The sequence below is a fragment of the Mus pahari genome, chromosome X (genome assembly GCF_900095145.1).
Source record: "Mus pahari chromosome X, PAHARI_EIJ_v1.1, whole genome shotgun sequence".
NCBI lineage: Eukaryota > Metazoa > Chordata > Mammalia > Rodentia > Muridae > Mus > Mus pahari.
Window position 1 is genome coordinate 86671761 of NC_034613.1, and position 15942 is coordinate 86687702.

Genomic DNA, 15942 nt, shown 5'->3' on the forward strand with positions numbered 1-15942 from the left:
CTCTCTCTCTCTCTCTCTCTCTCTCTCTCTCTCTCTTTGTTCTGGGGCTCACTGATCAGGCCAGACTGGGTGGCCAGCGAGCCTCAGGAATCTATCTACCCGTCTCCACCTAGCATGCTGGGATTGAAAGCATGTACCATTGCTCCCCACCATTTCCCATGGGACCAAATCCAAGTCCTTTTGCAGCAAATTCTTTGCCAACTGAACTATCTCCTCAGTCTCTCAACATTCAAAATGCTAAACAGTTATATGTGTTTCAAACACTTGAACTCTGAATTTCCTTTTATCTCTGGGAACCTTGTAACACAGAGAAGTTTAAAATACTATTGCAATCAAATGTAACCAAATATTTCTTTGTGACCATATTTTTGGGATTATATTAGCTTGCCTCTCTGGGTCTTCCTATCCCCCATTTAGGATTTCCATTGTCACAAGTTTGACAAGTCACTCAGCCTCTTCCTCCTTCGCCTGCAGTGTTTGTCAGGTTGATATGTGCTTTTCGCTACGGTCGTGATGACTTGGATGTGATTGGTCTGACATTTCGCAAAGATCTCTATGTACAGACCAAGCAAGTGGCTCCAGTGGAACCCACCAGCATCCAGGGCCCCCTCACAGCCTTACAGGAGCAGCTTCTGCACAAGCTCGGGGCCAATGCCCATCCTTTTACACTTCAGGTACTAACCTCAAATCTTGGGCAAAGTTTCCAGAGAAGATTAAGAGATAAAAAGAGAACAGAAAGAGTTGTCCCTATTTTTCTGAGCTCCTTCTGGTCTCCTAGATGGTTGCTAACCTGCCCTGTTCAATAACACTGCAGCCTGGGCCTGAAGATTCAGGAAAGGTAAGGAAGACCATTAGCTAATAACCTTTCCACCGATGACCTAATCAACTCGAAAGGAGGGGAGGCTTTTTCTTGTCTTTCTTTCTTTCTTTTTCTTTTTTTCTCATGGTTCAGTCTATGGCTACACAACTCAGTTGGTTTGAGCTCCTGGCAACATAGTATGTCATGATGGGAGCACATGGCAGAAGAGGTTTGATCCCAGGGAGCAAACAGAATATCGAGAAGGGCATGTCTCCAAAAACCAAACTTCCTCAATTGCTCTTAAGTGGCCTCAACTCAAATTTTCTACCACCTCCCAACAGAAGCATTGGCTAGGCTGAGTGTGGTGGTACACATTTTTAATCTCAGCATTTAGGAGGCAGACACAGGCAGATCTCTGTTGAACTTGAAGCCAACCTGGTCAATATAGTGGCTTCCAGGTCAGTCGGGGCTACACAACAAGACCCAGTCTCAAAAAGAAAAGAACCACAAGCTGGGGCCAAGTCTTTGATTCATAACCAACTAGGGTACATTTCATATCTGAACAGTAGCAGATAGACATGTAATTACAGCAGGGCCTGGGAAGAAAGACAAATGGACAGGATTGGAGAAATGGACAGCTAAGGGACTGAGACATTTTCATGTAGTTCCACAGGGGAAGGAGAGAATTGGAAATACATTCTCTTTGTCTCTGATTTCTTATAGCCCTGTGGGATTGACTTTGAAGTGAAGAGTTTCTGTGCAGAAAATCTGGAAGAGAAAATCCCTAAGAGGTAGTCTTTGGTTTCCCCCAAATAGCTGCCTCAGGCCTTTACCACAGACCCTTCTCTTAGGGCAGAAACAGATCTAGTCACCGTAGCACCACTGCCACCAGCTTGGATGTCCTGTTCTGAGTCCCTAAGATTTCACTTGTTTTCTTCACTCATGTTGGCAGACATGTAAAAAGCTAAATGACACATCCTTACATTTTGTGGGCTATCAAGTCTGGGTTGTAACTCTGTAACTCTGTTGTCACTGTAGTGCTGGAGCAGTCACAGGCACTATAGAAATGAAAAAAAACATTGAAGTTTTAAAACTGAATTCATGAACACTGAAGTTTGGACTTTATGTAATATCTGTGGGTCATAGAATACAGCTTTTTGATTCATTTTAACCATTTACAACTGTATTCATCATCCTAAGACTGCAGGCCACAGATAAGAAAGAGGACAGATTTAGCCAGTGGGACAATTTGCAATTCCTTGGTCTATAGAATATCAAGGATGCAAAGGAGGTCTTTGAGGGGAGCCTTTTCCCACGCCCACTGCCACTCCCAAGTAAACACAGAGCTTTAAGGGTAGTGTGGGGTAGTCTGTGTTTCCAGAATAAGATGTTCTAGCATTTCCTTTGGACTTTACTCAGTGATTCTGTGCAGCTGGTTGTACGGAAAGTGCAGTTTTCAGCCCTGGAACCAGGCCCCGGTCCCTCAGCACAGACCATTCGAAGCTTCTTTCTGTCATCTCAGCCCCTACAACTGCAGGCCTGGATGGACAGGGAGGTTGGTAGCACCCCGCCCCCATATCCTATTACCTACCTTAGACCCCCTCTGCTGCTTCCCCTTTCTACTGATGTCTTAACGTGGATAGGCAGAGAGAGGAGCCAGGGCAACAACCATTTTAAGGAAATGGGAATTTTAGATTTAAGTCTGGGTGTCCTCCCTCCAACCTTGTCATAGGCTTCTCCTGCTTCAGGTTCATTACCATGGAGAAGCTATTTCTGTACATGTTTTTATCAACAACTATACCAACAAGGTCATCAGAAGAATCAAGATTGCAGGTGAGCTTCCTGTTGCTCTGCATCTGGCCCGCAAACCACAGGTTCTAAAACACAGCTGTACTTAAAAAAAAAGATTTATTTATTTATTTTATGTATATGAGTACACTGTAGCTGTACAGATGGTTGTGAGCCATCATGTGGATGCTGGGAATTGAATTCAGGACCTCTGCTCGATCTGGCTCTGCTTGCTCCAACCCTAAGATCTATTTATTATTATATGTAATATTATATGTATATTATTATATGTATTATAATATTATGTATTATACGTAATATTATACGTATATTATTCTGTAGCTGTCTTCAGACACACCAGAAGAGGGCGTCAGATCCCATTATAGATGGTTATGAGCCACCATGTGGTTGCTGAAATTTGAACTCAGGAACTCTGGAAGAGTAATCAGTGCTCTTAACCACTGAGCCATCTCTCCAGCCCACACAGCTGTACTTCTTACCCATTAATATTTATCTGAGTTTTCCTTCCAAAACAGGCCTATCAAAATATGTGGTCACATCTTACCACACAAGATCATCTTAAAGAGCAGTAAGCTGGAGCCATGTGGGTGACCGACTGATTGGTCATTTACTTTCCCTGACTTTTTCAGTTGTCCAGATCACAGATGTTGTCCTGTATTCACTAGATAAGTACACGAAGACTGTGTTTGTTCAGGAGTTCACGTGAGCTGGGGCTGGGGCTGGGGCTGGGGCTGGGGCTGGGGAGAAAGTCAAAGGGATTAGATGGTGGGAAGAAGACCAACAGACAGAGAAGGGATCTTTTCTATTTCTTTTGGAAAAGAAGAAATAGCAAGGATAACTAAGAAATTAGGAATGGCAAGGTGAGAGTTGAAGCATAAAAGGGGAGGGACTCTCAGGAGAACTATGGGTGGGGCTATGACTCATCGGAAGAAGACCGTGACAATGCTAGGGTAGAGCTTTCCCACCAGAGCTCATTCTCCCATTCTCCAAAGATAAGCCACTTCTCTGTATATTTTCCACTGGTTCTTGAGACTATGTGAGATACTCTTGGGAATAAAAGTACATTTAGTTGGCCAGCATAGCCTAAGCTCTTCTCTTGTTCTCTTTCAAAGAGAGACAGTGGCTGCTAACTCCAGCTTCTCCCAGACCTTTGCAGTAACCCCACTCCTGGCTGCCAACTGTCAGAAGCAGGGCCTGGCACTGGATGGCAAACTCAAGCATGAAGACACCAGTCTGGCCTCTAGCACAATGTAAGCTTATACGTAATTTAGAATTTCTCCTTCCTACTCCTAAGCCACATGCTATACACACGGCTGTAAGGTTTCATCTTCAGTCAAGCCGACTTGTCCTTTAAAATGTTCCTCAGCCAGGGTTCAGTGTGCTCACAAGCCTCAGAGCCAGGCTCAAGTTAAATTAATGCCTATGGGGCCAATAGTAAGTTTAGGCCTTAGGTAATGAGAAAGGAAAATGCAGAGAACAGAAAACCTCTGTTATATAAAATCTCACAGTTCAAACCAGGCATGGGGGTGGGTGTGCAGTGCACGCTTGTAATCCTAGCACTTAGTGGTCAACACTGAGGTAGGAGAATCACAAGTTAGAGGCCTTCCTAGGCTATGCAGCAAGACCCTGTCAAGAAAAGAGAGAGAGAGAGAGAGAGAGAGAGAGAGAGAGAGAGAGAGAGAGAGAGAAACAGGGCAGGTGTGATGCCTCAAGTACAGGCACCTGCTGTTAAGCCGAGTTTGAGTCCTCAGAACCCATCCGAGGAAGGAAAGAACCAATTCTTCTTCTCTGCTCTCCACATGTTCACCATGCCCCCCCTCAGTCCCACACATGTGCAAGGGTACAAAATGGATGAACAAAAATGCAAGGATAAGAAAAAATAAATAAAAACAAGACACAATTCACGAAGTCTTACATCTATTATTATATTCCTAAGAGTATCTCTGGGCAGTGGTGGCGCATGCCTTTAATCCCAACACTTGGGAAGCAGAGGCAGGCCAGGGCTACACCAGGAAACTCTGGGTTTGCTGTTGTCTCCAAGATGCAGAGGATGAACTCAGGGCCTGCGCCCCCAACCCTGGCCAGATACGTTATTCAATTTTACACATAAGGACTCTGAGGCTCAAAGGCAAGGGATCTGTTCAAGGTTGCATAAGTATGCAACAAACAGGATTCTCTTATATGTCAACTGGCTCTAAACACTGTGATCTCTACAATAGTTACTATCAAGAAAAAGTAGAATAGAGTAGAAGGTTAGGCGACAAGAAATGGTGGAAAGGGAGGATGTGTAATGACAATTATATGGCAGGAATTGATAAAATTCTTCCATGGCATTCATTTGGCTCTATGCCTTTAGATTAGCATTAAATGGGGTTCTCACTAAAGCCATTTGTCTACCATCTATAATCATAAATGACCAATTCTCCCCGCGCCTGATGAATCAAGTATCTACGGGTGTTATTCATAGAAACAGCCTTAGAATTTAACCAAATAGTGTTACTTTGAAGAAAGGGGATCAGCACCTCCAAAGCAACCAGACTATCCTAAGATCCTTCTAGCTTTCAGTATCTTATTTTTCAACCAGCAGGTTTCTCTTGAACACCTATTAAGTTCTCATTTCTCTGTAACATGATGGGGATATACAAAGACTTTTAAGACAATCTTTTCCTTCAGTCAATATATGACCTGGATGAGGATCAAAGAGGAATGCAAATGTAATCCAACAGTTAATTTTTGGTGCATCTGGTTTATATTACGAATCTAATAGAAGTTAAAGGACAACATAGCTGGCCAGGGATTTTTAGAGAAGATAGGATGAGCTAGATCTTGAAAAAAAAAACTGTGTAAAATCTGGATACCAATAGTAGAATAAAGGAACATTTCAGACTGGGAACACAGCATGGGAAGAAGCTGGAAGGTAGGAATCCCACATAGTCCTTTGAGGAGCACAATGGGAGATGGGAAGACAGGTCTGCAGAAGCTGTTTTCTAGGTGTTTGGGAGTCCGGGTGGAAAAGACAGCCGTAGATGAGGCTAGATTGCTTTGGCTCCTAAAAGCCAAGCAGAGTAGTTATGTTCAAAACTTAGGCCTTCAAACAGATAGTAACATGATCAAGTGGAATTTTAGGAAGAAAAATGTCACCTCAATTGGGTAGAAACAATTACAGCCTGGGATATCTTTTGGGAAAAGACAAAGGCAATGGGGACATGGTAAAAGGACAGCATGGGAAGGATTTGGGGGGAGAGGTAAATTCAAATGTACTCCTAACACCCCCCAATTGATGCTACAATGTCAAGTCTTCGACCTGGAATGAACAAGGAGCTTCTGGGGATCCTAGTGTCCTACAAAGTTAGAGTCAACTTGATGGTGTCCTATGGGGGGTAAGTGAGGATTTCCAGTTGGTCTGGGCAGGGGCTGGGAGCCAAGAGTTTCTCGCTTTTTCTCCTCCCACTGGATTGACCCATTCAAGGTTTTCCTCTTTTCCCAGACTAAGTTCACAAGACTCTGTCCCTGCTAAAGTCCCATTCTGTTACTAAGTTTGCCTGCTGATAACTTATCCCCAGCCAAACTGGGTTGACTCCTTCCCATTTTTAGCTACTAATTTGGGATGTCATTTTATTCACAGCATTCTAGGAGGTCTGCCAGCCAGGTGAGAAGCTAGGGTGAGAGGACTGAGGCACGACAGGGAGGAAGAGGGCATAAGGAGAGTAAAGGTCCCCTCAGAAGAACCCAAGGGCCTCTGAGGATTGGGAAAACTGAAGGAAGGTCGGTGATTGGTCCTTTAAGGACACCAGTAACTTCACTTTGGGATGCTTGCAGTGATGTTGGTGTGGAGCTGCCCCTGATCTTGGTCCATCCAAAGCCATCTCATGGGGAGAGAGCAGGTGAGGCTCCCAGTAACTATTATCCTGTGGGTTGTGGGGCTAAGCAGTTCTCAGAAAAGAGTGGCTTAAGATGGAATGACAATAGGGCAGATTGGATGTCTAGATTTTCAGGGGACATATAGGGAAGGGAAGGGGAGAAGAATGAAACAAATCATGGATCTGCACAGCCACTTCTGAGCTTCAGTTCCATTTTTCATCCCTCTCCATGCTTGCCACAGTGGCTACCAGGTAAGTCAGCATGAGGCCTGGAAGCTCCATCCCGCCCCCTTGCCTCTTGCCTATTGCTGTTTTAGGGTGCAATTTTTGAAAGCTTCCTCAAAGTGTTGCTTTCAGGACTATGCACCAGAAACATGGTTTAGCATCATGTCACAGTCTGGTGTTTTCCAAGCCCTCTTTCCCCGACTCCCTGCCCTTCACCTGCTGCTCTTCTTGGAATTCTTCTTCCCCCTCATCCCTTTCATTTTCCCCCTTCTTTTCTTCCTTCCAAAACCCCATTCTGTTGCTAAGTTGTCCTTGTGATCCTTCACTCTCTGGCAAAACTGAGTTGGTTGCCCCTTCTCTGTGACTTGGGGGCCCCCCTTTTCCACATCACCCTCATCTTTTTTTAATCCTTTCCCTCTGCCCCATCCTCTGTGGTTGTTGTTTCCTTTCTAATGCTCCTTGGCACCATTATCTAGACAGATTCCTAAGGGAAGCACGCCCTCCCCATGGGGCATGAAGGGGAAGGCTGAGAAGCAGGGAAGGGTAAAACCTCTCTAGACTCAAAAATGTGGTGGAAGCCCAGGAAGGGGTTTGATAACTCTCCATTCCCCTTTGCTGCTCCTTCAAGCTCGGAGGATATAGTCATCGAAGAGTTTATGCAGCAGAACAGCCAGACACAGAGCTAGAAAGCTCCAACAGCAGAGTTAAGAGGGGCCGATAGCCTATCTCTGATAATTCTGTATGGAAGCCCTCACTACAACACTCTAATAAATCATTTTGTCCAGACATGGCTCCTGTGATCTCTGTGCTATTTTTTTTTTCCCTCTCGGAGGACAGTACTGGAACTACAGAGAATGATTTCTCTGCCTCAGGCACCTGTACCCCTCCCCCCTTACAAGCTTGATTAGGTTTCTTGTTCTTTGACCCTATGTGATCCTTCTGAGTCACTTGCTTTTTCTCCCCGACCTCAGCTACCCTGGTCCCCATCTGATCACTTTTGTAATTACCTTTTGACCTAGCAGTACCTGATGCTTACTTACACTGTGAAGAACCCCAGAGAGGAAGCCAAATGGGTGTGGCCACTCTCAGACTTGGCTATGGTGACAACTGTCACCAGTTGCTACTGGAGGAGAGCACAGGTGTGATGTCAGGTGGTACAGGTTCAAGTACAGAAAACCATTGTTACAGTATTTCTGCCTGCCCAGTTCAAGGAATGTTTTTGGTCCTTGTAAGGTGAGGTCAGGAGTTAACTGTGTGAAGATACCCATAAATAGAAGAAAATCATTGCCAGATATACCTCTGACAGAAAATTAATATCCAGAATGTACAAAGAACTAAAAAAAAAAAAAGTAAAACAAAACAACAAAAAAAACCCAAAATAATCAATCAAGCAAACAAAAATAACCCATTCAAAATAAAATTGGGCCTGGGACCTGAAAAGAAAAAAAAATATGGCTAAGAAATAACTCAAAAATGTTCATTGTCCCTAACAATTAGGGAAATGCAAATCAAAACAACATTGACATTTTACCTTACCCCAGTCAAAAATTGCAAAGACCAACAGTCAGCAAATACCCTCAACTGAGGAATGATATTGAAACATATACACTATGTAGTGTTAGTCAGCTGTAAAGAAAAATAAAATCAAATACTTTGCAGATAAATGGATGGAACTAGAAAAGATCATATTGAATGAGGTACCCTAAAGATATAGACACACAATATCAACGAAAGAAATTAATCAAAGAATATATAAAAAGGCCACAAATTTGAAGTTTAGGAGAAAAGGGGGGGAAGAAATGATATAATTAGGATCCCCAAAATAAATTTGAAAAATGATGTATATACCTGCTTATCTGTATGTACATCACATACATACCTGGTTTTGAGTCACCATGTAGGTGCTGGGAATTGAACTCAGGTCCTCTGGGTGAGCCATTAGTGCTTTTAACTGGTGAGATATCTCTCCAGCCTCTATGGCTGGAACTTTTGACCACATTGATCACACTTCTCAGATAAATTGCTTTTTGTGTTTATTATTTACTGTGTGTGCATGTATGTGGACACATGTGCCATGGCATGCATGTGGCTGTGCGTGGGAGGATGTCCTGCAGAAGTCTGTTTTCGTATCATGGGGATCTAGCTCAGGGCATCAGGCCTGGCACTAAGTGCCTTAGCCTACTAAGCCACATCATTGGTCCATATTGTCTTAAAACCTATTAACCAGGAGTTGTTGGATCTCCTTTCCCAGTTTCCTAGGCTGCAAACCACCTGAATTATTAAATAATATTTAATCTGAAATCCAACTCAGTGTATCACTCTACTGGGTCTTGAAGAATTTTTATTATTCAAAACAAGAACCATATTAGTAAAATGAAAAGAATGAATACCTGTGAACCTCATCCAAATGCTGCAACCCCCTTAATACAGTTCTTCATGTTGTGGTGACCCCGAACCATAAGACTATTTTTGTTGCTACCTTGTAACTGTAATTTTGCTGTTTTTGAATCACAATGTAAGTACCTGATGTGCAGATGGTCTTAAGCTACCCCTTTGAAAAGGTCATTAAGGCCTCCCCCAAACAGGTCTTGACCCACAGGTTGATAACTTCTTTCTTAGAGCAAGATCTTTACAAGAAACTTCGGTGGGCCTCTTCCTAGCTCAGCATTATGAATCTCCAAAGTCTCGTGCAGGTACCCACAGCCTGGTGTATTTGTGACTACAACGGCTATGTCATATGGAGAAGATGAAAGATAGTTTTCCTCTTTATTCTCTGGCTCTATTATTTCCACCCCTGCACTTCTTCTGCAATGTTCCCTGGAGCTCAGATAGGGTGTAAAACTTTTAAATGCTGCTAATAGAATGACTGCTGAATTAATAAATTATGGTAAGGGAAAAATTTCAACTGGAGGCTACAGAGATGTCAACATTAGTAAACATTACACGAACGTGGGGACATGAATTGGAATCCCATAGTGTACTTAAAATGCTGGGTGCCTGTCATGGTGACACACACCTTTAATTCCAGCAGAAGTCTGGCCTACATAGCAAGTTCCAGGAAGAGCCAGAGCTACAAAATAGAGAGAGAAATATATATATATATATAAAGGAATTGTGAATGTGGTAGCACACCCCTGTAATCCCAGCACTGGGAAGGTAGAGAGAGGAGGAACCCTGAGGCCTCCTTGCCAGACAGTCTGGGCAAATAAGAGATTCTGGTTCAGTGAGAGATACAGTCTTCAAAAATAAAGATGAAAAGTGAAGAAAGATGGCCAATGTCAACTTTGGAACTTCACATACAAAAAATTAAAAGAAATAAAATCAATCCTGCTACCCACAGCTAGGTGCAGTGATATACACCTGTATCCTCTGAACTTCAGAAGCCTTAGCAGGAAGATCACAGGTCCAAGGGCAGCTTGAAGTATATACCGAGAACCTACCCCGATAATTTAATAACCATGGAAATAGTACTTTAATGTTCAGCAGACACAGCTATTAGTTTTGTGGAAATATCCAAGCTTTTCTCTCCGTGACGGCCACTGGGGGTCAGCAGAGCAAATAGAAGGATAGAATTCCTATGAAGACTTAAGCTAATTTTACCTCCAGCCCTGTTCAGGAGGTTCAGCACCAACAATGTAATAGAACTGAGTCTCTAGCAATGCCTTTAGTACAGCCGGGATAGGATTCATTGGAAGAGCCCGTTTCCACATTGCAGCCATTTGAAATTTTATCTTGCTTATTTAAAAGGGTAGATTCCAGCCTGGGTGGGGGTGGGAGTGGTGATTCACGCCTTTGACCAGGAGAGGCAGAGGCAAATGATCTCTCTGAGTGCAAGGCCAGCCTGGTCTACAGAGTGAGTTCCAGGACAGCCAAGGCTACACAGAGAAACCCTGCCTCAAAACAAAACAAAAAAGCAAAACCAAAAAAAAAACAAACAAACAAACAAAAAAACAAAGAACAAAACCAAAAAAACCCAAATAAGTAAATAAATAAGGTAGATTCCCGGGTTCTTCCTCAAATGAAAAGAATCCCTCTCCAGGGGAAGGTAAGAGATTCTGTTCAGCTCCAGGATTCTTCTTGTACATGTTTACTAGCCACTCCCTGCAGGTGAAGGACAACAGACAACTTTGGGAACATGTTCTCTCCTTCCACCATGTGGGTCCTGGAGATCAAACTCAGATTGTCAGCCTTGGAAGAAGGCCTCCTTTCAACCTAGAGAGTCCTCTTGATGGCTCTGCTTTCCCTAGGATTCTTTTAAAGTTAAATGTTGGGCTTTCACAGTTAGCAGTACCTCCTCCAGAGAAAAGAACCTTCCAATTATAATTGGGTATTTTAATGTCAGTCAGTGGAGACGACACAGTCATGACCTGTGCAAGGTAGGTACTGTTCAGTCACTAAGGATCTAGGACGATGGAAAGCTATTTGGGGGTAGGAAAAAAGAGGAAGTTGGTAATTCCCAGTAATCAAACTACAAGTGGGAAACCACCTTCCTACTGCTGCCTGTGAAAAGAAATAATCTATGCCACTTCCTTGGCTTAAGTTCCAGATCAGAGAATGTGGGAAAAAATATATTAACACCAACCCCTGCAGCACGAAGTCTAGCACTCCTGGAGAAGGGGCAGTTTTACCCAGGGCCCTTGACTCTAAGGATCCCTTGGATATTTTTTTTCTTTTTTTTTTAAAGATTTATTTATTTATTATATGTAAGTACACTGTAGCTGTCTTCAGACACACCAGAAGAGGGCATCAGATTTTGTTACGGATGGTTGTGAACCACCATATGGTTGACTGGGATTTGAACTCAGGACCTTTGGAAGAGCAGTTGGTGCTCTTAAAAACTGAGCCATCTCGCCAGCCCCGGGTATTTTTTTTTTTTCAAGACAGGGTTTCTCTGTGTAGACCAAGCTGGCCTCAAACTCAGAAATCCACCTGCCTCTGCCTCCTGAGTGCTAGGATTAAAGGCGTGCGCCACCACACCTAGCTCCCTTGGCTAGTGTTTTTTAAGCTCCCAAGTATGCTGGCCTGATAGAATTGTAAAGTAAATATGACGTTGCTGTTTCTCCCAGTGTTTGATTGTTCTGTTTGTTTTCCTCAATGGGATTTTATACTCAAGCAGTATCACTCAAGCCAGCATTGTGTTTTTATTATTCAGCATTGTGTTTTTACTTTGAGTGGGGGCAGGGATGGGCAGGAAGTGTCTCCTTGGAGTCTCCTAAGTGTATGGGACTCCAAGGTATATGTACAAGGACTGGATGGCATGGCCAGGTAAATCAGATGGAAGCTCCCCAAGATTCTTTTTTCTACTGATTTCTACGAATAAAATAAGCTGTATAAGTGACCAATCTAAGGTACCTGATAAATGCCAGTTGTTTTCTAGTTGGCTTTCCCCCACAGGCTACAGACATCTAGACATCACTATCTTTCTCCTTTTCCAGAATGAAACTCACCTAGCAAACTAGGGAACTCCTAGTACAGGTACAGTTAATACATAATACAGCTGGTAAGCCGTCTCCCCCATCCTCCCCATCCACTAAACCAGGACGGTGTGGAGAGTACAATTTCCTGACTTCTCCAACTTCTCAGAGGTCTAGCCAGCTTGTCCTGGCAGACTCCACACGGAAGGCTGTGGGCTGCAAGTCTCTAGTGCACAGTCCGTTCTTTTTGGCGATGATAATCTGGGGTAAGAAAGAACACAGCACATGATTTTCAGGATGAGCTACCAACTTCTGGGGCTTACCATTATCTACTTACCTAGAGCCCTGCCATATAAGGAAAAAAGGAAAAAAGAAAAAGGACAAAAAAAAAAGTGCCTTACTGTAGGGAAAGAAGCGCACGCGCATGCTGATTTCTCGGGCCGTCTTCAGGATTTCCACAGCCTGGAAGGAACACGGCAGCTTGTACAAATGAAGTGCTATTACCCAGGACCGAAATATAATACAGCAATGGAATGTGCCCCATCTAGCTCACTGATAGCTGCTCTCTTCTGGTACATTTCCCTTGAAGAGATGCTTTGTTACAGATAAGGCTATCCGGGTCCAACCTGTCCTACTTGAGATGGCTCCATGCATGGCTATAGTCCATGTGTTATGCTTACTTTGCTGTGCTCAATGTCTTGGAAATCCACATCATTCACAGCTAGAACTTGGTCCCCTTCTTGAAGTCCTGCTCGATGGGCATCCGAGTCTGGAATCACCTGTCAGTGAAGGGGCATCATGTAGTTGTGATGGAGTAAATCAGGAGACTGCAGGGCAAATTCAGTGCTCTTCAAATGTGTTATTTTTGGGTGATACCACAGGGAGATTAAGTGGCTTGCTAGTGAAATTTGGTTCTCAGTTTGGTTTTTGTTTTTTGAGATTGTTTTTTTTTTCCAAAGACAGGGTTTTTCTTTTGTAGCCCTGGCTGCCCTGGAACTCACTCTGTAGACCAGACTGGCCTTGAATTCAGAGATCTGCCTACCTCTGCCTCCTGTGTGCTGGGACTAAAGTCATATGCCACCACTGTCTGGCTTGACTTTATAGATTGTTACCTACTCCTAATCTTCCTGCTTCTGCCTGTCGAGTTCTCAGTGTACTGACATGCCCACAGGCCCCACCACACTGGCCCCAAGTACAATTCCGAAAAGGAAAGGCTGAACTTTCATTATGTCTAGTCTATGACTCTACCGGGTCATCCATTTATTTTATCTGCTAGGGCACCAGTGCACTTTAATATGATAACAAAGTAGCTAGTCATACAGCCTAGCATACACACACATTCACACAGACCTTGGAGATGAAGATGCCTAGCTGGGAGGCCTTTCCTCCTCGGATGTTAAATCCCAACTGAAAGACAAGGACACAGGATGCAGACTCAGCATAGACATAAGAACAGGGACATCTGTGTACTCAGAAGAAAAGGAGATGCTATGGAAGTGTCATCTCTGCTTTTCTGGTCACCTACCTCCCAATCCACACCCATGCCCCAACCACGGCCAATTTCTGGCATGGACCAAACATTACTGGAATAAGACCCTCTATGAGTTTACCTGAGCACCAGGAGGCTTCTTCAGTGTGACAATTCGGGGCAGAAACTGGGTCAACTCATTGTTGTAGTCTGGGTGGTGCACCCTCTGCAAGATACAGCCGTCTCAGAAATCTTATTCTTTTAGAATATTAATAAGCCAGATATATGTCAGGAAGTGGTAAAGCCATAGACTCACTTTACATAGCACAGATAAAACAGTCCAGAGAGGTGGCTGTTTAGGCTCAGGACATGCTAGCGGCCCTATAGATCCCTAGTCCTTTTTTTATTGATAGGATAGGAACTAAGGTTCTGAATTTTCAGAATTCGCCAGTGTGAAGGGCTCTGGCAGGGTGATTCTGCAAGAAGTCGCCAGTGGGTCACTGCCCCTCAGAGTTCACCTAAGATTCACTCTCCATTGAGTTTCCTACCCCTGCTATTTTCTCTTTCATAGATCTCATGCTTATTCAGGAACGCTGATGGCGCCCACCTCATGAGGAGGAATCCACGCTGGAGGGTTTTCATAGGCCGGCAGGAAAACCACTGGGTAGTCATCATAGGGAATCCGGTTGTCCATTTCAGGCAAAGCCCTGAAAAAGGACGAATCAAAGGAAACGAAAATGATTTTAAAAAGAACCAAGCAGTCTAAGTTTCAGAAAGCCTTCCATCCGAGGGCCATTCCTTTATGGGAGGAGCCCACAAGTAGGTGTTAAGATTGGGGGGCTAGAGGGGAGAGACAACAAAACAAAATAACAAAACCAAAAAAAATTAATTATTTTAAGCACTCTAATGGCATGTTTACATTTCTCACAATTCTATAAAAACAATAGGTGTCCCCGCTTCCAACCTAGGAAATGAGAATCTACACATCTACAAAGATCTACTTTAAAACAGCAAGGGAGTGCCAACTCTTAACTATCCCATAGGGATTGGGGCCAGGCACAGTGCCACAGTCTCTAGAGGTGCTTAGTAAACGTGGAGTCCACAGACGGGCCCCGTCTACATGGGCTACCTTCTAGATCCAGGTCCTGCAACCCGCCCGAATCCCGCGCTCGCGACCACTTAACTCAGTGCCACCTCACCGGGAAGAAGGCCTCCGTCAGCGACAGCCAATTCGGCGTCGGAACCGGAAGCGGATGCTCCTACCACCCTGCCCGGGCGGAGCTCTCTTTGGGCGAGCCAGCGCTCCAGCCTCCTAGGGCGTCACGTTTTGCAAGTTCCTGTGCTTCTCACAGGCTGTACGCGCTCCGATTGGCTGGCGCCTCTGGGATCAATTTGAAACTTGGCGGTTAAAGCTCCGGTTGGAACAGGGCGCCAGGGAAGGACGGTGAAAGGGACGTTCAGTTTGGTGAGTTATCGCGCACCGCATTAGCTCAGATTCTGCGCTTTGTAGCACTTTAGGGCTTGGGGGTCGCGGTTGCTGTCTCTGCTGGAGTTTCTTTATTGCAGACGCCACTTCGCCCTGCAGTATTGGGACTGACAAACCATTAGGCGGTGGCCAAGAGTGACAGGACACTGTGATCCTGCTGGGAGGGAGAGTTCCGAGCTCTCCCACCGCCTGAGAAGGGCCTTTCCGCTCCAGCCAGCCTCCCGAGGCTCCTGGGAGAGCCGGCTTCACCCGGCACGGACCCCTGCTGAGCTGGTACCATGAAAGAAGAGGTGAAAGGGATTCCTGTAAGAGTGGCACTGCGTTGTCGCCCCCTGGTCTCCAAAGAGATTAACGAGGGCTGCCAGACGTGCCTTTCCTTTGTGCCCGGAGAGCCTCAGGTGAGTCGTCGGGAGTGTGGAGTGGCTTCCTCCACAGCTGAGGCTGAAAGGAGCGAGGGGCGTGGTCAGGCATTGTGGTTTTTTTTTTTTTTAATCCTTCCCCTATCCTTGTCTCTTTCCTCTTGCAGGTGGTGGTTGGTAATGATAAATCATTTACCTACGATTTTGTGTTTGACCCCTCTACTGAACAGGAAGAGGTCTTTAATACAGCAGTAGCTCCACTCATAAAAGGCGTGTTTAAAGGTGAGGCTGTCTAATTCACTGGGCGTATGTGTGTGTGTGTGGGGGGGGATCATATAGGCGCTACAAATAAGAGGAATGGATGAAACAGACTTCTGCCTTTAAAAACATCCCAGGGCCTAGTAACATATCCAGTTTATCTTTGATCTAGACATATTTTGCTGTCTTGGGACCTCACAGAGAACCTTTCATTTCAGCTCTTGGGAGGCAAAGGTAGACAGATCTCTGTGAGCTCGAGGCCCA

The 15942-nt window shown here is 44.5% G+C and overlaps 3 protein-coding genes across 4 annotated transcripts in view; 2 read left to right on the forward strand and 1 right to left on the reverse strand.

The window, feature by feature from the left end:
- The window catches only part of Arr3 (arrestin 3), a 12159-nt gene extending 4780 nt beyond the window's left edge, over positions 1 to 7379 (forward strand). Inside the window, exons 5-16 of the mRNA XM_021188271.1 lie at positions 475 to 674; positions 779 to 838; positions 1523 to 1590; positions 2219 to 2354; positions 2548 to 2632; positions 3238 to 3310; positions 3721 to 3858; positions 5905 to 5988; positions 6234 to 6257; positions 6428 to 6492; positions 6711 to 6720; positions 7322 to 7379. Coding sequence (XP_021043930.1) covers positions 475 to 674; positions 779 to 838; positions 1523 to 1590; positions 2219 to 2354; positions 2548 to 2632; positions 3238 to 3310; positions 3721 to 3858; positions 5905 to 5988; positions 6234 to 6257; positions 6428 to 6492; positions 6711 to 6720; positions 7322 to 7379 — 1001 coding nt within the window. The remainder of the gene's footprint in view (positions 1 to 474; positions 675 to 778; positions 839 to 1522; positions 1591 to 2218; positions 2355 to 2547; positions 2633 to 3237; positions 3311 to 3720; positions 3859 to 5904; positions 5989 to 6233; positions 6258 to 6427; positions 6493 to 6710; positions 6721 to 7321) is intronic.
- A 4422-nt stretch (positions 7380 to 11801) lies between these two features.
- Positions 11802 to 14859, reverse strand: Pdzd11 (PDZ domain containing 11). 2 transcript variants are annotated; one of them, XM_021188301.2, is made up of 7 exons: positions 14775 to 14859; positions 14183 to 14282; positions 13718 to 13801; positions 13458 to 13514; positions 12788 to 12886; positions 12509 to 12569; positions 11802 to 12368 (listed from the first exon to the last, which is right to left on the reverse strand). In XM_021188301.2, exons 2-7 carry the CDS (start codon positions 14267 to 14269, stop codon positions 12334 to 12336), a joined length of 423 nt encoding a protein of 140 aa, XP_021043960.1. In that variant the 5' UTR covers positions 14270 to 14282; positions 14775 to 14859; the 3' UTR covers positions 11802 to 12333. The 2 variants fall into 2 exon arrangements, with proteins under 2 accessions (XP_021043960.1, XP_021043958.1); XM_021188299.2 differs by having other exon boundaries at positions 14705 to 14830.
- A 141-nt stretch (positions 14860 to 15000) lies between these two features.
- Kif4a (kinesin family member 4A) overlaps positions 15001 to 15942 on the forward strand; it is a 101857-nt gene continuing 100915 nt past the window's right edge. Inside the window, exons 1-2 of the mRNA XM_021188789.2 lie at positions 15001 to 15459; positions 15588 to 15702. Coding sequence (XP_021044448.1) covers positions 15340 to 15459; positions 15588 to 15702 — 235 coding nt within the window. The 5' untranslated portion in view covers positions 15001 to 15339. The remainder of the gene's footprint in view (positions 15460 to 15587; positions 15703 to 15942) is intronic.